The 24168-nt window shown below is 41.4% G+C and overlaps 1 protein-coding gene across 2 annotated transcripts in view; it reads left to right on the top strand.

Moving 5' to 3' along the window:
• Positions 1-16280, top strand: part of STN1 (STN1 subunit of CST complex) — a 46149-nt gene extending 29869 nt beyond the window's left edge. For both annotated transcript variants that reach the window (XM_074831213.1, XM_074831214.1), the window contains exons 7-10: positions 39-201; positions 7055-7177; positions 7791-7863; positions 11905-16280. In XM_074831213.1, coding sequence (XP_074687314.1) covers positions 39-201; positions 7055-7177; positions 7791-7863; positions 11905-12062 — 517 coding nt within the window. In that variant the 3' untranslated portion in view covers positions 12063-16280. The remainder of the gene's footprint in view (positions 1-38; positions 202-7054; positions 7178-7790; positions 7864-11904) is intronic.
• Positions 16281-24168: the final 7888 nt, after the last annotated feature.

The raw sequence follows: 24168 nt of genomic DNA, 5'->3' as shown, positions 1-24168 counted from the left end.
ATTTTTTGTCTTTTGACATGTTCTATGTATCCCTGTAGTGGCCTGGAAGATCAGAATTTCTCAATCAATATGCTGCATGAGAAAGTGAAGGGCTTTCTATTAGAAAACAAAATTCAGACCTTTTACCAACAGGAGTTGGAAACAATTGATACTCTGGTGTCACTGGCTGGCGTGCCTCTACCCAGTCCCAGCAGTCAGGAGGTAAGTGAATGTAACTGTTTAAAGTTTTTAGTGGAGGGGGAAATAATACCATGTACTTCTTAAAGCAGAAACAACCAGATAAGAGACTGGTGCCTTCAGAGGATTCAAAATCCACAAGTGCTTTATCCTTATGCATGAATTATTTACAGAGCTTGAGGAAACCTTGTCTATATGAGACACATAAAACTGAAGAAAGCAATATGAAAAAGTTCTGTTGTTAAGGGTAATCTTGTATTGGGGCTGAGTAACCTTAGAATCTGCAATGGGAACTAACTTATCTAGATCTGTAAATAGTGGCGGTATCAGAAAAGGAGATCCCTTTAAGGTGCTTGAGCTGTTTGGGACAGATTTTTTGAGATCCTGAATTTGATCAGGGGAAGGGAGCGCAAAGTCTGTCTTGTTTCTCATTTGAAGCTCAGTGTATTAATAGAGATGTAGCTTTCAAAAGGAGATTATGATGAGTGGATGAACAGTGCTGCCTGCTACATCCTTCTCTTTTTGGAAAACCCTTGTTGTGAAAGGCCATGATTGAGAGGATCAGAAGGTGGGATTTAATTGAAATCAGTTTACATGTAGTTGCCTGTAACCAAACTGTTATGAAACTTTCCAGTGAGATAATATGCTTTTGATCCAACTACAGAATGGGAAATAGAACAGAAAATGTATTACTCTGTTATTTGGATAAGTTACAAACCAGATTCTCAACTGGTGTGAAGTGGTAAATTTCTGCAAAAGTAACAGTAATGGCTTTTATCATGTTACCAATGGCAACTGAAACTTAAACTGGAGTGTTGTGACTCACTTGTTTACTTTTTGGTTTTCTATAGAGAAATAAATCCACGGCAGTCATTTTCACTGCCTGATTCTAATATATACTGTAAAGTTAAGTGCTGTGTTATGTTAACATCTGATGTTTAAAAAAAATCAACACAAAAACCAGTCCCTTGTAGATGAGGTCAAATAATAATGAAAAGTATCTCTATTCTTGTTAGCCTCATGGAATTGCTCCTTATAGCTGCTTCTTGGTAGCTGTTTCTTTTTTATTAAAGGCATTTTTGTTTTTTCCTTTAAAGCAAGCATGGATATAAACAATAACAGGAGCTACTCTCATTTTGACAGAAAAGTTTGATACTAGAATGAATATCCAACATGGGACAGGGTATTTTTCTAAACTAGCTGGAATAGCATTAAAAGTTCCCCAACACTTTACATTAAAGGAAATAGTGGTCATTGTGACTAATACTGGAAACTTCCATCTTTGAAGTTTCAACATTTTTATAGAAAGACCAAGATTAGTAACTTGCAAAACCATTCAAAGAAGGATCTGGTGCAGAACAAACACAGAAAGGCCCAAAAAGAAAAGAAAAAAGTGAAACCAAAAAACAAAACAACAAACGAACAAAACAAATGTAGCATCAGTGGTGTTAGCAGTCATAAGGAGCCATCATAATAATTAATAGTTGCTTCTGACCCTGATGCAAGGGTGTGAGTATATGTCCCAGGAATTTGGGCACACAGATGCTTATTTAGAAATTGCAGCTCTCCCTATTGCCCTTTGGTATTAATTCCTTGCAAAGAGGCTTATATATCTTTGCATAAGAAAGAACCTGCAGTTGTCAAGTGACCTGAATGCCTTAAGAAGAGTGCCTAGTAATGCTCTGAAAATGCATTTCATTGTTCCTCTGCTCTGCCTCTTGAAGGTGTCACTTCTTATAATTGGCAAGGGGTCAAGTACCCAATTTGATCCACAAAAATATGTGTAATAGATCTGATTTCTGTCCCTCTTCCTTTTCTTTCCCCTCTCTAGTCTTCTGGTTTGCATTGCCCTCAAATCAGAAGGGTAAAGGGTGCTGCTAATGTGGAATGATGTTATTTCGTGCCTATTTGGCAAGGCAGGAGCTAGATGAGTAGGCCCCACCACAATATACACACTTGTTCACTTCTTGTACTTTTCCTGGATGTGAAAGGATGAGTTATTTGGATGTATAACTTTATTTTTTTTTTATCCTGATTCCAGTGTTCTAGTGCACAGTTGCTGTTAAACTCTTCTTGCCTCTCTCTTCCTTTCCCTACGATCCTAGGAGTTGTGGTGCACCCCCTTCACCTCTTTCCCAACTCTTAAAGTACTTGTACAGTGTTCATCATAGGGGGAGGGTATCTCCTCATGGACTATTTTCTCCAGGGAGCTGGTGAGCTGCTATGGAGTCACTGGCAGTGGAGCGGAGCAGGGGGTGAAGATGGAAGGAGGTAGCTGGTATAGCTTGAGGTAGGCGGCATCTCTGTTCCCTTTCAGCATTACTGTACCTGAGCCCTGTCCACATCCCATACGTGTCCCACAATACCTAGGTCCAGTCCGAATGGCTCCCCAGCAGTGCAGTCTTCTGGCTCTCCAGAATAAATTTCCCTCTAGCAGATTCACGTGGCAGAACTCAAGTCATCATCTCTGCTCAGACATATACAAGGGAACACTTAATTTTACAGTCTACAGAGGATGGGTAAGAGAATTGGAAGCCTTGGTGGTTTTAAAAATAATGAAAAATTAACAAATCTGTAACAATTTTTAAAATCAGTGGAACTTTACTTCACATAACCTGTGTCCCCTCTATCCCTAAGCTGCAGCCTTTCCCTTATCCCTTAAAAGAAATTACTTTTGAGACTGGAGGGGTGGGTACCACAAGGAAGACTACAAGCAAAAAAAGAAAGTGATCTTGTGCTTAGAGAACCTAAAGAGTGTACTTGCTGAACTGAGGCAATTATTTGGCAAATGAACAAGCCTTTGGTTCCTTTTTTAAAAAAAAACCAAAACACGTGAACTTGATCCATCCAGTTTCTCAACTGGATTAAATATGACTTGCAGCCAGCCAGTCTTCATTAACCATTTTTATGCACTTCTTCCATGCATAAGCTATATTGTGTGCTATTTTAGTATTACAGTTCCAGTTTGTGTACGTCACTAGCTTGGACACATAACTCGGATTGTGCTTTCCATACTCTGCTGTTTGAACTTCTCTTGATTTGAGTATTATCTCAAGGTCAGCAGTGACAAGTAGTTAAGGCAGGGATTTTTACAGTGTTGTTCATACTTACCGTATATACCCTGTACATTGTACTGTAGGTATAACATAGTGCCTTATACATTCTTGATGGTATGTGCTTGTCTTCCTGCTCTTGAGGAAGCTTCACTGGTACTTTAAATATGTATATTGCAAAGCTTATTATAGGACTTCAGGACTGACATGTCCAGAATCACTATTACTAAAATTGTCACCTGTCTAAGCCAAGGATTAAACATTGCATGCGAAATTGCAAAGGGCAATTCCACGAGTCGAATCACGTGTATAGTTATACCAGGAAACTTTAACACCATCAGGGTGTGTTGTGATTCATAATGAGCCAAAGGTTACATACTTTCAGTGTTTTGAACAGACTAATTCCTGTACCACTTCATTCTTTGACCTGTTATTGATTGTACAGAGAGTTTGTCTTGTTTTAAAGATCCGAGAATAACTGGTTGCACAGCACCAGCCCACTAAGCTGTGTGAGACCCATCAGATGGAATATACTGATTAAAATACCAGCTTAATTCTGGAGACACGGATTCTTCTGTTGACTTTGCTACAGAATCCTTGCTGGACTTGGGAGGGTAGCAATGGTAAAATTGCTATTTAATAGTCACTTCTCTCCCTGGGGCGGGGGAACATGTTTTGCATATGTGATGAATGATTTTTGGGTGCTCCTGTGTTTGGATGTACAGCTTCATTTATTTGAAAAGGACCTAATTTTGGAGAGAGGGGGGAATCCCTGCTGTCAGCACTTCGGGGAACCTGAAATTGTGCACCCTGAAACTAAGGCACGCTGAAGGGGGGCACTTTGCTAAACAAGGTCTGAACATTGAGAGGTAAATTCAAAATCCAAATTTAAATGTTGCTGGCGTGCTTTGGATCAGCAGTAAAACTACTTAATATCTGCATTTCTCAGATGAAGAGCTTTGTAAAAGTAAAGCGATGGCTGATAAGCTGTGACTCAGAAGGAACTACGTTAACAGCTACAATACATCTTTGTAGCTGTTGAAATGCAAGTATTTTTCAATCGTCTCCTGAAATAAAAGCAGAGATGTGAAATCACATAGTATTTCATAGTCCTACATTTCTCTGTGTATAGCCCCATGTTGAGTCTCCTGTAGATTTCTGCTGAGTAGACAAACCGCAAGGTCTGAGGGGGGATCCAAGTCCAGAGGAAATAAGGGCTTGGTTTGGCATAAAAGAAAGTGATAAGGTATTGAGAAGAAGTACTACTGACTTATGAATTTGCAGGATGAGCTGCTGAAGAACAGATTAAGTACTTTCAGATTGTATTCACAAAGAAACTCCTCAATTGTTGCTTTACATGGAGGGATGGAGAGGAAGCATGTTCTAGAGCACACTAGGAAAAATCCAAAGTTTTTCTGTCATTTCATGATAATATTAAAGCCCCTGAGGAAGGCAGGAGCCTTTATTTGTTCTTCAGGAACAGTCTTTCTGCCATGGAGCCCTTTCCCTTGGAGACTGCAGCACGTATGAGACGGTGCTGATATGTAGCAGCTGCTTACTTATTTTCTTGCTCCCAAGCCTGCCTCTCTGCCTTCGCTCTGTCAATGCCTTGACTTGCATTCTTAGTGATTCTGTTTCAGTATCCATCCAGACTGAGCTGTGTGTCAGTTCACACAGAGTCTGTTTTTAATTATCTCCCTTTTCTGACGGGATCTCAGTGTTAAGCCAAACTGAATAATTATCGTGCTTCTTTGGAGATATTTTTATCTTTTTTTTTTCTCCCCAAATGTTTGCTTTCACATTAAAAATTGATCAGAGTCTTGAGGTGGTTGCTTTGCTAGCAGTTTCTTAGATTCTTGAGGATTTATTACTGCATTTGAGTGAGAGGCAAAGTCTTCATTTTACATATGGCTATGAGAATGTGCTTTTTCATGTGAAAATATGCACTCTCAACCCTTCCTGCTACATTTTATGTTTGTTTCTTCATTTCATCAGGGGAGGCACTGTGAAGAGAAATAAGATAGTGGTATTAACACTGTGACTGGAATGGTGTCCAGATGTACAGTCAAGTTTGTAATTAGAAGCACTGTCTGTTGTTATCCAAACTAACGTAGCTGTGGTGGACAGGAGGACAGACAAGACAACCCTTTGGGCACTGCAATCCTTCAGTCTGGAACAGAAAGAATAATAGCCATTGTTTTGTGTTCATTATCTCGAACTATTAGGCAATTATTTTTGACTGTTGAGAGGAAAAAGATAGTTAGCTGTTGTGGGACAGAGAGAGAGAGATGTGATTATGGCTTGTTGAAATATTGAGGATTAGCGGGAGGAAGGGGATAGAGAAACTTGTGATGCATGTTAACACTAATAATCCCTCTTGGATCTCTGAACTATTCCCAGTTAGGCACATCAGCTTCTAGGCTTAGAAGCAGCTGGGGTTTCACTTGAGACTTGCAAATGGATTGAATGAATGTTTTGTGAAAATATATTCTTCCATTGCTAATGTGGTGCCTGTTTCACATATTCATGTGAATTAATTCTAGTGCATGGTGGTTGCCTGCTTTACTCCCAAGGCTTCTGTGAGTGCATCTGGTGAATGAAGTAGGATATGTGAAGTCTGATACTTTTGTTCAGAACAGGGTGGGAGCATTTATGGTGATAGTTGAAGAAATGGCTTGGCAAATCTTACTTTGGTTGCTCTGGTGTGGTTCCAGTTATCACATGTGGTTTGTGGGAAGCAGTTTAGCTCTGTTCTCAAAGAAGACCACAGGGAACACAGTATGCTCCCAGTAGATGAGGAAACAAAAGTTGGGGAATTGAAGCATTCTGTGTAGATAAATGGGAGGTTGAAGGACATAGTAGGACAGATAGAGATGGAGAAGAGTAAGTCACGGTCTTGCTCTTATCTACCCATACTTTCTCTTCTCCACAACCAGTTATTTCCTTCCACTTCCCTAGCTGTCATTCCACTGTCCTGGCTCTGCTCTACATCCAAACAAATGCTGCTTTTGCCTGGTTTTTCTTTTCTCTCCCCTTCCTTCCTTCCTTCCTACTCTTAGATGTGTCCCCAACATAGAACCCTTTGTTCTAATTAACGTCCTCAGTTATGGACTTCCAGGCATATTGTTCTCTTTTCACAAGAGGCTCATTTCCCACCTGCCCTCAAAACTGAATCCTCTGTTCCCTTATCTCATATACCTGTCTTAATTTCTTTTATGTTCTTTGTCCTTTCATTTCACTAGACTGTGGAGAAACTCTTGAGAGCATGACCAGAATGTGTGTAAAACTTTGGAAATGAAGAGGACAAGAAACAAATACTGTTCTTGTCAGTTTTCTCCTTTTCCTTGGACACTCCTCAGTTTCAGATCAGGAGATGGAAATCCAGTCCCCAGATATTCCTCCTGAATATCACCTTACAAAGCACTGATCTCCCTATCTTCCTACCCTTATTACCAGGAAAACTCTGAATATGAGCAAAGTTTGATTAGCTAAACAGTCAAATGCTCTGTGAACATCACAAGCCTATTCCAAAGGAGTTCTCAGTACATAATCAAATAGCTGCTAAATACAAAGAAGGCAGTTAGGAGATTGTGGTTCTTTAAGAATAGCACAAGCTTCTGGGGTGTGTGTGTTTTTGTTTTTTAAAGCTTGAGGATGTTAGTTCATACATAACAGATAGGATTTGTGAATAACTAAATGAAGAAAAATGTGTAACAAAATCACCTGAAGTCCTTTTGCTCTGGAAAGCATCTGGAGCTTTTGCTGATAACTTTAATTGAGCTGAGATTTCTCACCATGTGCTTCATTCCTTTCTTCCCATCCAGGTGAAGTCAAAAAGTGACTCCAGTTCCAAAAGGATTCACAGTGTTTTTAGGGAAGCAATAAGGATGCTACAAGAAGAAGGAGTGGTTTTCCAGAAACCTAGTAGCTCCATGGACTTATACCATGTAAGGAACTGAGCTGTGGTTGCAAACAAGTTACTGACTTTCATAGTCAGTAGAAACAGTAGAAATGTTTCAGGAACAGTAGAAATGTTTCAGAAATAGTATCTGGACATCCAAGTGCTGTCTGTTTACTCAGAAGTCTTATCTGCAGCTTACTTCACTGTTGCTTTTACCTCTGTATCGCCCATTGAGTTGTTCTCTTTGTAATTCAGCACCAGACTTACGCACTGCTGCTGTTTCAAGCACAGCCTGTGTTCACTGGATTGCCAAACTGCACTGATGCAGCTGAGCACACTGAAGCCTGGGACCTGGGACAGTTCTCTTTATTTATCAAAGTGGATTGAAACTTCGTGTTCTACTGAGTCAGTCACTCCTTTGGGTTGAATTCTGGTATATCATGTTCTTCATCTAACTCATGGATGCTGCTAATGGTACTAAAAATAATAACTGAAGATTTAATGTTCTTTATTAGTCTCAGAGGCAGTATATAATGCAGACTGCGGTTATGACAGTGTTAGTTTAGAATACATCATGGACTTGGATTGCTTTTCAACAGCCATGCCATCTACTGTTAAATAGACTGCTATAAATTGCCAGTTTCTTCTGTTTTCTCCAGGTGACTGACCATGATAAGGAGCTTCTCAAAGTGACCCTTGACGTGATTAAAGAAGACTGTCGAAAACCCAGGCGTAAGTAGCAGTGTGATCGGGGGTCTGATGAGCTGGTGCTGATATATTGATGGCAATATCTCCTGCTGCTGCTGGATTAGATATGCTTCTTGTCCTTACCCTTGAACTCACAGCTAAGTTGCTTGTGTAGCAATCAGTATAGCTAAAAGCAGAGTGCAAGAGCAGCTTTCTGTGAGCATGGAGAGAGAGAAAAAGCAGGTGTGCCCAGCAGAAAGCAAACCTCTTGGATCTGAAATAAGCAGCCATTATCTTAGATCTATATCTTTTGAGAATACTTAAATTTTGGGAGGAACCATACGTAACGAAGTTATGTCAGCACCTAGCAGCTGTTGCTTTGCACTCTGGCTAAGTAGCAAATCTTGCTAGTTCAGTTTCTAAGGGGAGTTGACTCAAAAGTGACCGTACAGAAAGGTGAAATCCCTGCCTCCATTAAGTCAACAGTAAAAGTTACTTAAGTCAGTAGAGTATTCTCTGTAGATTTTAGCTCAGGTAGAGCTCAGATGGTTGTTCTTTGCAGGTAGGGATTTCAGTCTAACAAAATCCACTTCTTTTCGGATACTCTACCTCGGGTGGCTTCTAAGTTGTCCCTGTCCCTCAAGCCTGTTGTGTCTTAACTGCCATAGCAATAGCTTGTGCTTGACTTGAATGTTTGCTGATTACACAGGTATATTGCTATAGAGTTTCTTTCAATTTGTTGGGCAGAATGTCAGCAGGGATCACTTGCTGCTGGAGTGCAGCTATTTGTGGGGTAGAATGCACTTTAGTACAGAATAAATGACTGATTAGAACATAAGGCATATAATCTTAAATTGTTCGTGTCCTTATACTATCATAACTGTAATAGTGCTTGTAGGACCCAGTAAATGATGGTTATCCTGCAGTGAAAAAAGGCTAAGTAAAGTATTATTTTTGAGTTTTCAATTGGTTACCTTAAGCAGTGGTACAACTGTCAAAAGGTTTGTAGGTGGAGGTACAAGTTCTGTATCTTTGGGGATGGAGGGACTAGATGTTATGGGCATGCAGGTGAATATAGGCTTATTTGCCTGAGGCTGTTTCAGTGGAACAAACTACCATATCATTGTTTTATTGTCTTTTTATCCAATTAACAAACATCTCTGTAAGAGTAAAATTATTCCTCTACCAATTTTATACATCATCTAGTTCTCCTGGGAACCTGTTAGTTTTTGTTTGGTTGGGGTTTTTTTTAATAATTGTGCTACTATAACGGCCAGAACCTGTATACAGCTGACACAGGGCACTGAGTGACTGACTGCCTGGTGTTTAACTCTCCACTTGTGCATTATCACACTGGTAATGTACTCTGTGCTCCATGAGAAGTTGGGAAGTTTTCTCCTGGTCAGGAGTCGTCAACAGCAGACAGAAACTTGTAGATCAGTCACAGAAAAGACTTTGAAGAGTCGAGTCCTCAAAGCCATGTTTTCCGTGCTGAACAGGTTAAAAATAACAACTGCTTTACAAAGCCTCTTGCTCTCCTAGAAGCTTTCTACCGATTTAGTTTCCTGTTGTAAAGAGGACAGTTTCCAGATCAGTGTCTCTTTACTAGCTTTCAGAAGGACAGTTTCAATGTTCTGGTCACTGGTAATAAGAGATTTTGAGAAGGAAAGCCTAGAAGTTTTAATCAAAACCAACAGGGTGCTGCGGATATTTTATTGTCACTGAATGATGCAAGAGCACAGAGCTCAGTGTGACTGTCGGACCCCCTCTGCTGGTGGGATGGCACTTAGCCACCCCCTTGGCCTTGACTAGTGAGCAGGCTTGTAGTGGGAAAATTAAGAACATGGTAATACCTCAAGGGCTTTTGCTTGTTTGCAAGAAATTTATACCCATTTTCCTTCAAGAGGAATTAGTCTTCCATGACAGGAAGACTGATTTATGATAAAGCAAACTCATCTCTCCAATGAGTTACTTCTCTGCCAGTTTTCAAGGCAGTGCGTCACCCCATGGCTTCAGTTGTGGCACATTCTCAGGCCCAACCCAGCTGCCTGGAACAAATAAAAATCCTCAGCATGCCTAGTCAGAGCTCCACAAACCCTGATCTGTAATATGCCTACATGATAATTCTAGTCCTTGGCTCCAATTGTAATTCCAAACAGCCTGATCTTAAATGCCCTCATGCGAGGCCACTGTGGGTCTATCTAAAGGCTTAAGATAGCCAGAGAAGGGTGACGGTGCACTTTGACTCCAGACTGAACTGCAAAATGGTAGACTTAGTCCAGATTTGTTTGGGGTTTTTTTCTGACAAATTTGCTCTGGTTTTAGGCTTAGATGAGGCTAACAACAGAAAGGAAGAGAACAAAACCACTGAAGTTAAATTTAATATGTCAGGACCCTGTGTGAGATGTCCACAGTGGTCAAATGGTAGTTGTTCTATAACTCTGTCCTCTCTAATATTGGTAGTCAGGCAAGACAGTTAATCATAGCTTGGCTTACCTCAGCTGGTGGACAAAAGCTGAAGCCCAGTATGTCAGTGAAGGAGGGACAGCAGCACTCCACTGCAGGGACTGTATTCCCTCAAAGTTGGGCCATAGACTAGGAGTGTTTCTGGGTTACTTAATGATTGTACACACCAGCAGCTACCCCAAAATGCCATTTTCTACCAGTATTAGGAGGAAAGTATATATTGTACTGTTGGGTAACACTAATCTAACTCATCAAGACTTAAGTTACTGTAGATCAGGGATGGGCACTTTGGCCTTCTTACGATAAACCTATGACTAATGCAAAATGCAGCTGCCCACATTGTTTGCAACAGCAGTCACTATAACCAGGTAGAGGCATTGTTCTGTTTTCTGCACTTGTCCTAGGGTGGTGGAGTCATTTTTGGCTACCAGTCAAAATCTGACTTCTAAAGAAATATCTTTGATTCACAGCCTAATAGGAATTAGGCTGAGCTATTTATTTACCAGTACTCAGCGTTGCCTCCTCTACCAGTGACTTTTCTCAGCAACTTCTAAGGCAGTTCTGGGACTCAGCTGATTCTAGAGTTCAACAAAAATAAAGACAAAGGCAGCAACAACAAAATACAAGGACCTTCCTGGCCCATGGCAATTTCTCAGTACCCTTATAAAACTTACCTTTCATCATGTGAGCTGAGGGCTGAAGAGGAGGAAAGTCATTTGTGCTAATGTGTTTCATTTATGCTAGATTTCCATTGTTAGCCACAGAGGAGAAAGAAATCTGTTGTGGAGTTCAGCACCTGGGGAGACTGGGAGCCTGCAGCACTGATGATCAGTGGGCGTACAGGGTCTGTTGGAGATGGAGATGTTGACAGGGACATCTGAGCTTTAAATGATGGCTCTACCAGGCACACAGTAGCTGTGCAGCCATTAAGGAGCTTTGTCTCTGGCTTTCCCTCTAGGAAAGGGGATTACTTTTATATTTCTGTTCTCTTGTAGGTTTTCAGGGTTCATTCCTCTTAAAAGGAGATAAAATTTAATACTGAAGTTCTGTGACTTTCTACTCCTGTAATTGTCTGAGTAGCCTGTGGATATGGGATTGCATTGTTAGGTGAATGAAAGTTGCACTGCAGCAGGTTTTCCACAAGATGCCAGCATTGGGCAAGCAGTTACACATCCTGGCCACGGACCTTCCTTCTGTTCTAGATGTTTTTGAAGTTGGGTATGAGCAAAAGGATTTTCATTTGGTTTCTTCAAGTGGATGGCTTGCATAGGTGGACAGTGGAGGTACCCTTAAGTTATTAACCTCATCATCTGGTCATACTGAATGAGCCATGTATATTAGAGTTTGCAAGACTTGATCATCTTTCACCCTTATTAGTGTTACAGCCCTGACACTTCCCAGAAAAGTCAGTGGGAACTGTTGATAATTGGAGAACTGTAGACACAGACTGGATCTCTTCCTTCTGAATACTATGCATCTCTGCTTTAGTGCCTAGGGCATTCTTCCTTTTTGACAACTATGGGTTTTTTCATGATTAATATGGATTATAGTAGTTAAAAAGAGGCAGTTAGACTGAAGTCTTTCCTCCACGCCTGGGTGCATTTTCCTTTTCTTTTGCAGATGCTGAAAAAGGCTGCCATTTCCTTCATGTCCTGAGTTGTGTTCGGCAAAGCTACAATCCCTCTCTGGCTGAAGTGGTGATGCACCGTGTCATGGAACTTCTAGAGAGTAACAGTGATGTTGTCAGCACTATGGAAGGATATTATATGGTATTTTAAAGAGAGAAGACAAGATACATTTGTTCTCGTCCATTCAGGATAAAGGAGGGAAGAAGGAAAGGATGAGTGACCCTGAAAAGCTGCTATTAGCTGGTGTGATCTGGATGGGGAAAACAAGAGCATTCTTAATCTCCAAATGCTGTTCTTGTCCAGCTCCAGAGAAGTTGTCCAAATACTTGTTTTAATATTCTTGCTGATTTCCTTGCTCCTCCTAGTGAAAGTTGTATCAAACTGATTCTGCACATCCTAATACAGCAGAGGAGTTGAAAAAACACCTGGGCTCTTTTTCTGCAGTACGTGTGACATGGCCATCCTCTCACTTAAATCCAGTGAGCCCTAAAGAAAAGTCACTGCTAAAGAGCGCTGTTTACAGCAGTGGTCATGTCAAGACTCGTTTTTCTGGCTTAAAGACTGATATTGTGATCTTTCCATATGGTAATAGCTGTGGATCTTTCTTTTTATGTGTATTTTATAATAGCTAGAGAAAGAACATGCAAGCAAACAATCAAAAGATTTACCTGTCCTTCCTGGCAGTGTTGGTGTACCCATGTCTGTAAATATGTATTCCTGAATGTGCACAGCTTTCCCAGCATTAAAGCAGTCCTCACCTTTTTCTGAAAAGTAATATTCAGGAATGGGGTCCTGCATCCCTTCCCCATCCTGCAGCCTTGCCCACTGCTTGTTAAGCATGTCTGCATTCCCCTGACTACTGTGTGTGCTACTGATGCTTGTTGCTGTTCAGGCCAGAATTCTCAAAATCAGACACCATTTTGGTGTTTATTTTTAAATTGCTTCCTACACCACAAATGGTAAACCATAAATCAGATGCTTTGGAAAAGAAAATAAGAAAAACAGCAAGACTCACTGTAATCTCCATGCTCCCTGTTGCCTTTTGTGTCTTCTATTCCTTGTGATCTTTGGGGAAAAATACTGTCCATATCTGTGCTTGCAGAGGAACACAAGACATTGATGAAATAACATTGGCCTAAAGAAGGTTACCATGCGAGGTGTTTGATCTGGAATAATCACAACTCTGTTATGTGCCACAGTTCAAAGCCTGAATCTGCTCAGTATTTCTCCTTAGAGAGGGCTTGCTGCAGCAGGGGCTTGTCTGCTTAATGAATCTGTTCAATGGCACAGAAGTGAGACCTTTAACTTAAAAAGAGTGGAAAGGATTGAATGTATCCTTCCTCTTTCCTCTGCACCTTCCCTGTAACAGTTAAAATAGCAGACTCCCAGGAGGCAGATGTAGTGGTAAAGCCCTACAAGGATTGACATAGCAGGAAAAAATAAACCATAAGCATGAGGAAAGCCAGTGAGTAGCCCCATGAGTGCCAGGTCTCTGGTTTGTTATATTATATACCTCATTCCAAGCCCTGGCTGCAGTGAGATATAGGCTAAAAGAAAGGCATGACAAAATATTTGGCATTTGTATTCAGAGGCCCGTGGAAAACTCTGGCCTTAGAGATGGTGCATTTGCCTGTAGTGAGGAAAACTATGTATGAATCGCTCTTCTGCTGTAAATTCCCTACTTGCTGCAGGGGTCAACAGTTGATTATCCTGCAGGCTGCCCTACTTCTAGCATTGCTGCTCTGTTTTGAGTTGAGTAACTTCTAGTCAGATCTTAATGTGGGCCTGAACAGCTGCTGAAAGGATGTACTCATGCCGAAGGAAATAGAAGAGGATTAAGAAAGAATTGTAGAAGTCCTGTCCCCATCCTGTCCCATCCTCCTCCTGCCATGAATGTCTCTGGAAATCAGGGAAAGAAGTCCAAATTCTGAGTGAAGTGGTACAGAGGGGAATTGCAACTTTATGACTACAAAAAGATCTGGTTGGCCACAGGAGAGATTTGCTTTTCAGATTCCTGCTCTGATTACTGATCAGTTTGAAGTGATGCTTAAAAAAAAGGCTATCTATGGAAGAGTAATTTGGAATATTGATTCCTAAAATCAAACTCATTTCAAGAGTTAAGTGTATGTTACTGTTTGATTATGGACAAGTCTCCTACTTGGCCTCCAACTTGGAGTTTGAGGATTTTTTTAAAGGAAAGTGTATGATGTCTTGGACCATATGGAAGAGCATGGCATCTAATTTAAGAGTCTGGCTTGACCATTTTCTTGAAATGTTCTGTATTAGCAGAAGCTGATTTTGCTGGGAAAGGGTTAAAAGAACACTGCTAGTTTGGTGGGAAAGGTGATTTCTCTTAGAAGACAGACAGACTCTGGTTCTCCTGAGAATGTCAGCCAAGTGTGGGGGCTGGATGAGTTTTGGGAGGAGCTCTGCTTAGCTAAATATTGGAGGAAAAGATAGTCTGGAGATCATCTTGCTCTGTAGGGTCTCTTTAAAATAAATTCATACCAAAATAGGATGACATTTTTGTCCTTTGCAGCTTGTGTAGTCAGTCATACATGCAGCTTCTAATGGGTTCTGTTGCTTTTAACTTTGCACTTCCTGTGTTTTAGATGTGTTTCTGTGTGTAAAGTCTGCCTAAAACCCCTGGCTACCTATTCTCTGTGCATTGGAGGTTGATGCAGACATGCAACTTAAAAGCACTGATCAACTGTGATGCCTCAGAGGTGAGGTGGGAGGAACTTCTCAGAAAAGACAGATAAGTCACTCTGGAAAGAACCTGTCCTTGGAAGTTTGTAAGTTAATCCTTGGTGGCAATGCTGGGTTCTTGTGATGGAGGGTGTGTTCTGTTGCAGATTGCTCCCCAAGAACAGGAAAAAGGAATTTTTCTCACTTGAGTTAACTCAGGGAAGTAGTATGAATGAACACAAGGGAGCCTACAGTTTTTACAAGAGTGAAAGGTTAAGGTAAAATTAATGGAGGTGCCTGATTTAAATTACACAGATTCTAATTCTGAATAACTACAGAATAGTTGTGCCTTAAGCTTGCATGCTTTATTTTTTCCCCGGTAACCACCCAACGCAGACTAACACTTACTCTGGTTGAGTGCATTCCCTCTTTTGTACCTACAGGGAATACCATGTGCATATGCCTGCACAGAAGTACCCCAGCTAGCTGTGGGAGCACAGAGCTCACTGTAGGCTGATTTACCCATTTACTCAGTATCTCTACAGTATGCTTCTGTGACAGCAGTCTAGACATACCCATATTGGTATAAGTCACCTTTATGTAAGTCTAACTACACACACTAGGGCTTTTACTGCTAATAAACTGTCTCTCTGTTTAAAGATCATATCCTTAACCAAAAGAGTCATATCATGCACACTGTTAAAATTCTTAGACTTAGACCACACCTACAAAATATTGTGCAGAACTTTCAGTGAAAGTGCGCTTTCTTGTTTTGTTTAATTTGAAAACTCGTTAGGCAACACAATTATTACTGGTTTATTAAAGGATTTTGAAGGTGGCACTTTTACATTAAAGTGAGAATTCATGTTGTAGGACTGCTTCATGGCCAGTTCCAGTTTCCATAGAAACAGTTATGGCAGTAAAAGGCAGGTAAGTAAACTGGAGTTTTTAAAAGCAGTCAGCATTTTTATGTTACCTTAAAAGGGTATATTTCCATAGAAATGCAGCTTCTGAGAAGAAAAATTACCAAAGAATCTTAAATATTCTTTTCTAGGAACATGCAAGGTGATTGCTTTTCTGGTGAGGAAACGAAGGAACAACTCTACCTTCGGTCCTTTCCACCTGCTTAGGTGAGAGAAGAGATGAGGTTGCTTCATGCCTCAGTTTCCCTCTTTTGTAAATTGGGGATAATACAGTTTCCTATGTAGAGTATAAACCTCAATTGTTCTTAATGTGAGTTATTAAAAGCTCTTGAGATCTGTCAATGGGAGCTGTTAGAGAGAACTCTGCGGCTGTCTAGGAGAGGGTGAGTGGATGGATGCTGGAGTGGGATTTAGTTCTAATCCAAGCCCCGCTGCTGCTAATAGCTTTATCTTTCTCTGCCTCTCTTTCCATGTATATTGCTTTGTCTGCCTTATCTTTTGCCCTCCAGGTCCTATGAGGAAATGGTGGTCTCCTTGTTGTTATTTGTATCAGATATTTATCCTGGAATCCTGTTCCCTCTTATGATTTCTGAAATGACTTCTTAAAAATAGAAATCAAGATAAATGAGTTCTGAGTGTTCTTGTTCTCAAATCTTTGGATATTAAATTTGTACCCATGAGGGTATGTATTTTACACAAGCTACACAGGAAATGAAGCTTTCTGTCAAAATAATAAATGAAAAATTTAAAGATTGGCTACATGACTGAAAACTGTTACTTTTGTGGATCTGTCCATACTTGCATATTCCAGTGATAATTCATTATTCAGAATGAGAATTCATCAACGAGCAGCCAGTGAGGCATGGAGCCACATGGAGAATTATGAGGAAAAAGTACTGAAAATCTGCTTGTCAAAGAAATGCAGTTTGATTTACTCTGGGAGTAAGCTGATCCTGCGGGGAAAAGATGTGCCTAGCAAAGATCTGTATCTTTATACTTACCTCTACACGGGAAGGGAGCAAGTTCAGATCCCATGGGCAACCTGAATTTTGAAACTTCCTGTCACTGTGGCGCTACATTCTTTACTGCTGTCTTTCAGCATAGTCTCTAGACCTCCTGCCCCAACCTGACAGGCTAGCGAGCAAACAAAAGTTCAGCCGCAAAGATAAAAGAATAGTTATAATTAGTTACCATATTCTACGAGCCCCAGCATTACAGAAGCATTTTTGTGGATGTTTGTTGGCAGCAGGGAAATGCTGAGCCAAAGATCTTGGGTTTCATTCCCAGCAATATGCTCTGTCAGGCACAGAGGCTTTCCCCCTAATTTCTTTCATCTATTTCTGCTCTCCGCTCTCTCCTCTAACTCTCATTTCTCGGGCCTTTCATTTTATTCACAGTCTCATGGTTCATCTCTGCACTGTGGATCCTGGTCAAACCTTCTTTCCTTTCTCCTTTGTTCCCTTTTTCTTTCCTAACTCAAATATCCTTGTCAGCATCTAGCAATTGAAAGCTTCAGTATAATCCCCTTGCCTAACTGACCTGGCACTGTTCACAGCCCCTTTGGTTCCAGCAGGCTGTGCTTCGCGCCTTGTCTAGGCACCAGAGAAGGCAGATATCATCCACTTCACCTTTGAGCTTTCTTCCTGATGCAGTTTTCCAGCAGGAAAGAGCTGTAATTTTAGGAAAACAACACTTTTTCCACCCCACCCTCCCAAAGACCCAGTAGCACCCTCAAAGATTCTAGTGGTGATTTTCTTGCAGGTATCCAAGTACAAAATAAATATAATTAGAAAATAAAACACTTGTGTCTTGCCCAAACCAGAGCAAGCACAAGTCACACCCCAGACAGAAGCTATCTGCCCCTCCCTGCCACTTTCATGTCCTTGCAGATTTCATTGCAGACATGATCTGTACAGTTCATGTGGACTTTTAGTTTGTGTCTCCTTTTAGCCTGTTTTTTCTGAGAAACTGGGATTATACTCTGATCTGACTATACCAAGTGTCTGGGCATTTGTCAACTTCTGTCCCACCACCCCAAGTGACTTTGGCTAGTTAAGAGGGGTGAAGGACCCTGAGCTGTTATGGTCTTGCACATTTTTAGAAGATGGATGCACTGATAGAAGAGGGGAGCCCAAATTAGTGCCTCCATTAAGGGGAAGGAAGAAAATCACGTCATACAACATTAGAGAAAGCACACATGAGACAGCCCCAAGGAACCTGGTTTTGTAACTTCAGTAACTGCAGCTGCCACAAGAAGTACTTGTTCTGCAGTGCTCTTAAGAAATGACTGAACTGTTTTTCCTGAGGCTTGCTCACAGAGATCACACCAAGGCAGACATTTGTGATGGGAAACTGCAAATCAAACCATTAAAATCTGCTGAGGGTACAAAGTTGAGTAACTGATTGCTAGGGATGCCACCAACCCATTCCCACTAATATCTTTTAAATGTGCAGTGGAGGCTATACTACTCTAGTCACAGTAATTTACAAGTTGAAACCAGCCCAGATTAACAGGATTGCCTGTGCATAACATAACCAGGAATTTGCTAGTGAAAGAAATAACCTAAAGGAATGATTTTCAGTAAGTGTTGAACCACCGAACAGTGCAGTGCCAATTAACCTGGCACAACATGTCCTACAGCTCTTGTTTTAGCTTGCTTTTCATTATTGATTGGAAGAATGAATGCTCCTTCCCTACAAGCTAGAAGTGGAGCTCTCTGCCACCTTAGCTTGTGATGAACAAGCTGTGAATCTACAAGCATGTAAAGGCCAAAACATCTGTTCATCTTGCTTGAAAACTGGAGAAGTGGCTGCAGCTAAGCCACTGCTTCCATAGAAGATTTAGGATGAGACATGCACTCCTTTGTTCTTTTTAATTTCCCCAAGTTAAAAGTAAAGCAGACTGGAAAGTCATCCCATCTCTGCTGTGAACAAGGTAAGATAAATAGCGAATGTATGTCACTGTGTAACAGCCAATGTGATTAAATGAATCATGTGCCAAGTTTGTTGTTGACCTGGGAAGTGCATGGCTCCTCCCAGGAGTGGAGACCTCATCCGAATATTACACTGGTATTTGGAAATAGGAGGGAGGAATTGGTGCCCTCAGATGTCTTCCCCAACAATAGAGCTGTGCAAGCCCTGCAGGCCTACCTGGTTCTAACGTGCTTTTCTTGGCCAGGTACAAAGGTGCTAGGGAAATGAAAAGGGTGCTTGGAGTTGGGGTTTTCTCATATGGCCAAAATTTAAGTCATTCACATTGAGAGCGTAGGAGTTGTCCTTACATGCATGTAAAACTCTTCTATGTTGTAATGTCCACAAAAAAACCCAGAGCTACTACAAGCCAGCTGCTGTTCTGAAACTTACACTGCTGACTAATATTCTCTCATTCTTTTCTTCCCTCACCTTCTTGTCTTTTCCCCAGTAAAATCTCTTGAACTTAATTCCTGGTTCAAAGTAGTTATAGTCTCCTTCTTTGTCTTTCTGTGAGTACAGTGATCCAGGACAAACATAACAGGAGCATACTGATACAGAGAAGAGTTTTTGTTGGAACTCTGAACGTAAGAAAGGATGAGAAATACAGAGGAAGCTGAGGGAGGAGGATTTAGCACAAAGATGTTTGAAATTAGTCCCCCTGAAAAAGGCTAAAGAAATAATTGCCAAATGATGCTTTAGACATCTGCTTTAGAACTGCAGCAGGTGTTGCATGTAGTGAAAGCAAGGACTTGTACTATTTTATTTTCTGCAATTAGAAATCAGGGGAGGAAATGAGAGCAGGAAAAAATGGAGTAGGAGAACACTTATCATAAACAGCTGGACAAATTTATATAGAGCACAGTAACATTTATATGCTCTTCCTCTGCTTTCCTTATACTAACCTTTAACAGTTCCTCTGTTCTGCAAGGTATTTTGTCTTTTTTTAAAATCCCAATGCCTTAGATGCTCGAAGTTAGATGCTAAAGTAAGAGCTGACCACCAAACTGCCTTTGAGGATCAAGATGTTCAGGGCCATGTAATTGTTATTTACCCAGATGCCGTTCCTAACTGATGGAAACAGTTGTGATGGAGAACCTGCCCTTGTCTCACAGGTGGTCTCTGTGTGCCTCAGTCACTAGACCAGTGGTTGAGAATGACACCCATCAAGGAAACGGTCTTTAGGGTTGCATCCCTGGTGCTGCACAGCCATAGCTTAACACATGCCTGGATCCAAATAGATACCTGGAATTATGTGGCCGTTATTACATACCAGGCCCTGCTAGAGAAACTATAGCTCTACTTTCCACAAGACATTTTCTGGTTTGGGATGATCTCATTCCTTTTTCCAAGCTGTAAACACCCTACAGGGCATTTGGTTCTCATAGAATCATAGAGCCATTTAGGTTGGAAAAGACGTTTAAGATCATCAAGTCCAGCTGTTAACCAACCACTGCCAAGTCCACCACTGAACCATGTCCCTCAGCACCACATCTACACATCTTTTAAATACCTCCAGAAATGGTGACTCAACCACTTCCCTGGGCAGCCTGTTCCAATGCTTGACAACCCTTTCGGAAGATGTTTTTTCTGATATCCAATCTAAACCTCCCCTGGCACAACTTCAGGCTGTCTCTTCTTGTCCTATCCCTTGTTCCTTCGGAGAAGAGACTGACACCCACCTCGCTACAACCTCCTTTCAGGTAATTGTAGAGAGTGATAAGGTTTCTACCCTGACCCTCCTTTTCTCCAGGCTAAACAACCCCAGTTCCCTCAGTTACTCCTCATAAGACTTGTTCTCTAGACCCTTCACCAACTCCCTCCCTGGACATGCTTCAGCACCTTGATGTCTTTCTTGTAGTGAGGGGTTCAAAACTGAACGCAGTATTTGAGGTGCAGCCTCACCAGTGCCAAGTACAGGGTGACAATCACTTCCCTAGTCCTGCTGGCCACCCTATTTCTGATACAAGCCAGGATGCTATTGACCTTCTTGGCCACCTGGGCACACTGATGGCTCATATTCAGCCGCTGTCAACCAACACCCCCAGGTCCTTTTCCACCAGGCAGCTTTCCAGCCACTCTTCCCCAAGCCTGTAGTGTTGCATGGGGTTGTTGTGACCCAAGTGCAGGACCCAGCACTTGGCCTTGTTGAACCTCATACATTTGGCCTCGGCCCATCGCTCCAGCCTGTCAAGATCCCTCTGTAGAGCCTTCCTGCACTCAAGCAGATCAACGCTCCCGCCCAACTTGGTGTCATCTGCAAACTTACCGAGGGTGCACTCAATCCCCTCATCCAGATCATTGATAGAGATATTGAACAGAACTGGCCCAAATACTGAGCCCAGGGGAACACCAGTCATGACTAGCTGCCAACTGGATTTAACTTCATTTCTTTGGGCCTGGCCACCCAGGCAGTTTTTTACTCAGTGAGGCATATGCCTGTCCAAGCCATGAGCAGCCAGTTTCTCCACAAGAATGCTGTGGGAAATGGTGTCAAAGGCTTTACTAAAGTCTAGATAGACAACATCCACAGCCTTTCCCTCATCCACTAAGCAGGTCACCTTGCCATAGAAGATCAGGTTAGTCAAGCAGGACCTGCCTTTCATAAACCCATGCTGACTGGGCCTGATCTCACCGGGTTGTCCTGTACATGCTGCGTGATGGCACTCAAGATGATCTGCTCCATAACCTTCCCCAGCACTGAGGTCAGACTGACAGGCCTGTCATTCTCTGGATCTTCCTTCCAGCCCTTCTTGTAGATGGCCGTCACATTTGCTAACTTCCAGTGACCTGGGGCGTCCCTGGTTAGCCAGGACTGCTGATAAATGATTGCAAGTGGCTTGGTGAGCACTTGCGCCAGCTCTCTCAGTGCCCTTGGGTGAGTCCCATCCATCCCCATAGACCTGTGTGTGTCTAAGTGGTGTAGAAGGTCACTAACAATTTCCCCTTGGGTTATGGGGCTTTGTTCTGCTCCCTGTCCCTGTCTTCCAGCTCAGGGGCTGGGTACCCAGAGAACAACTGGTCTTACTATTAAAGACTGAGGCATTACACCACTGCCCTACAAAGTCTAACCTGGGAATGACTGGGGAAAAAATACTGTTTGTGTCTACCTGTGGGATGATGTTGCTGCTGAAGAGGTCCAAAAGTGCTCCTCCTAAAGAAGTCTTTCTGTTCAGAAAACTGCTTTGCTTTTGCATAAATGTAACTGGAAAAAAAAAAAAATGCACTCTGCTGCTGAGTGGTAGAGACTGCATGTTACAGATTTCTCCTTAGTGTCAAGCTTGTGCTTTTGTCATCTATGGTCTAACTGCAGTTCCATGACTTAACTTTTCATAAGTTTTTACTAATACATTTTTATAATTCACAGTCCATCAGTCAAATATTTTCTGGTTTGGATATTGCCAGATAAACTCTTCTACTTTCTCTAGGGGATGTGCAGCCAAATAAAATTACTGTTTGGTTTTAGAAGGGGTTGAATAAGTAAAAATAGCAAACAAGGAAATTCAAGATTTAAAAGCACTTGGTGGAAATTTTTAATCTGTTAATACAGAGGACTTGATGTCCATGTATATACTTAGAGGTAACATACAAAGAAAGACTACTTCTTCCTAGACTGACTTTATTTGTAACAAGCCTGCATTTTCAATAATGGATTGACAAATTTTTTGCAGATTATGAGGCAGAAGCCAGTCTCAAAAAGTGCTGTTTTGAGAACAGTGAGAGTGACTGAAGTTAGGGATAGCATTCACAAAGAAACCTAGGGAATCCCAATCCAAACCTGTGATCAGTTTGATAAACTTCAGCTGTCTCAAACATGACTCTGACATGTATATACTACATAAAGTGTGGTTTGGGCTTGCTTTATTTTATTTTTTTTAACCATGTCAGCAGATATCTACAAAGCCATCATAACAATGGAAAAGTACAAGGCATACATGGATGAAAAAGTCTGCAATTTGCTGCTACTACTCTAAACAGAGCATGCAGTGCACACACTGCGGTTAGAAATCCTTCATCCACAAGTGGTAAGAGAGAACTGAAAAATAACGTTAGTCGTGAGAGGGTTAAATTGTAAGATAGCTGCTTCGAGAAAAGTATAATTTATAATTTAAGTCAAGAGGGTGAAGCAGCTCTTTCATAATGTAAGTAAAAGCTGTTATGCTGTTGGGAAAGCATGTACACTGCTAGCAGGGGGAATGATTATTTTGGTTTTTCCATTATACTAGATTGCACACAGGGGCTGATAAAGCACCACTCTCTGGTGAGGAGGCTGGGAGGGGAAGGGTCACTCTACTATGCTGGGGGGGCTGCTCTGCCAGGATTGCCACTGGTTTCTTTGGCTCCTTTCTACCATGTTAGCTGAGCCTATTTCTTTCCAAAGTGAATTTGATTTGAAGAGCAGTAATCTCCCAAGATGAAATGCAATTGGCTTTTAAAAAATAGGAAAAAAAGATTGCATCGTGCTTTGTGATTTCAGAGTTTGAGATTTGAATTCCAGACAGGCTCTACTATTCTTGTCGATCCTATCAAAGGACGTGTATGCTGAAACCCTGAAGTGGAAGGACTGCATGGAAAGCAGCCTTTTTAAGAAGCTGAGGTTTTGTAAGTACAGAAGCTGAGATGGGAGTGTAACAAAGGCTGTGTTGTGCTGTGGCACATCAGAGCCAAAAAAACCCTAAGGGGCACATCTCTAGTACCATGTCTAGTAGATTATGCATGCAACTCCAGCTGCCAGTAATGAGTTGTGTGGCTAATCTGTCATGCACAGCACTGCAACGTTCCCCTTCCCCCAAGGGGCTGAGCTCACTGGGCACTTTGCTTCCCCCCAGGGTGCTGAGCACCGTTAGAGCCTCTCCTTGCTAGTGGGACAGGAAAACGTTGTGTTCGACCTGGCTGCCCAGCCAGAAGACAAAAAAGCAAAAACAAGAAAGAAAAGTCATCTTTAACAACAACTCCAGACACAATAGACAGGACTGTTAGACAATAGTATGGTTAATATTCAGGGGATTTTACTTATCTACAGTGATATGCCATGAATTAATAAGAGGCATTAGAAATGGCTCTAATGAAGCACAGAAAAGCCTGTCCCTTGTTTTACTTTCTCACTGATTTCACGATCCAAGTGTTTTCAATTTACAACTCAAATGCTTATTTACAAAAAATTTGCCAGCATCACAAAGTCCTCTTGAAATATGAAAACTCAAGTCATGCTCTAGCTCTGAGACTGTCACACACACACATTCTGTCACGCATCAGCTTTTGCTGTAATTGGAGCAGAGTCTACGCTGCTGGGCTGTAGCTGTATTAGGTCTGTGAGGCTAATGTGATTACCTGTTTGGTCAAAAAAAGAAAAAAAAAATCTTTGCCCAAATACCCACCCAGCAAATGAGTAGAAAAAAGCTTTTTAAAATAGCTGGTTTATCTCAGCCTTCAGAAGTCTGAATTTCCTAGGGTGTTCCTCAGGTGAATTGTATTGGAAGCGTGAGTCCGTAAAGGTGAATTACTAAATCAACTGTTAATATTGATACTAAGATATGTATCAAAATTGTTAATAATAGCAGTGATATTCCCATGTAATGATAGGACTTCAGTAATGGAAACTTTAAAAAAATATAAATATTATGAGATTTAGGATTAAAATCCCTAGAGTTAGTTATTTTCCTACAAATTTGCAG

Source organism: Strix aluco, chromosome 7, assembly GCF_031877795.1.
Source record: "Strix aluco isolate bStrAlu1 chromosome 7, bStrAlu1.hap1, whole genome shotgun sequence".
NCBI classification, from domain to species: Eukaryota; Metazoa; Chordata; class Aves; order Strigiformes; family Strigidae; genus Strix; species Strix aluco.
This window is presented reverse-complemented; position numbering and strand designations above follow the sequence as displayed.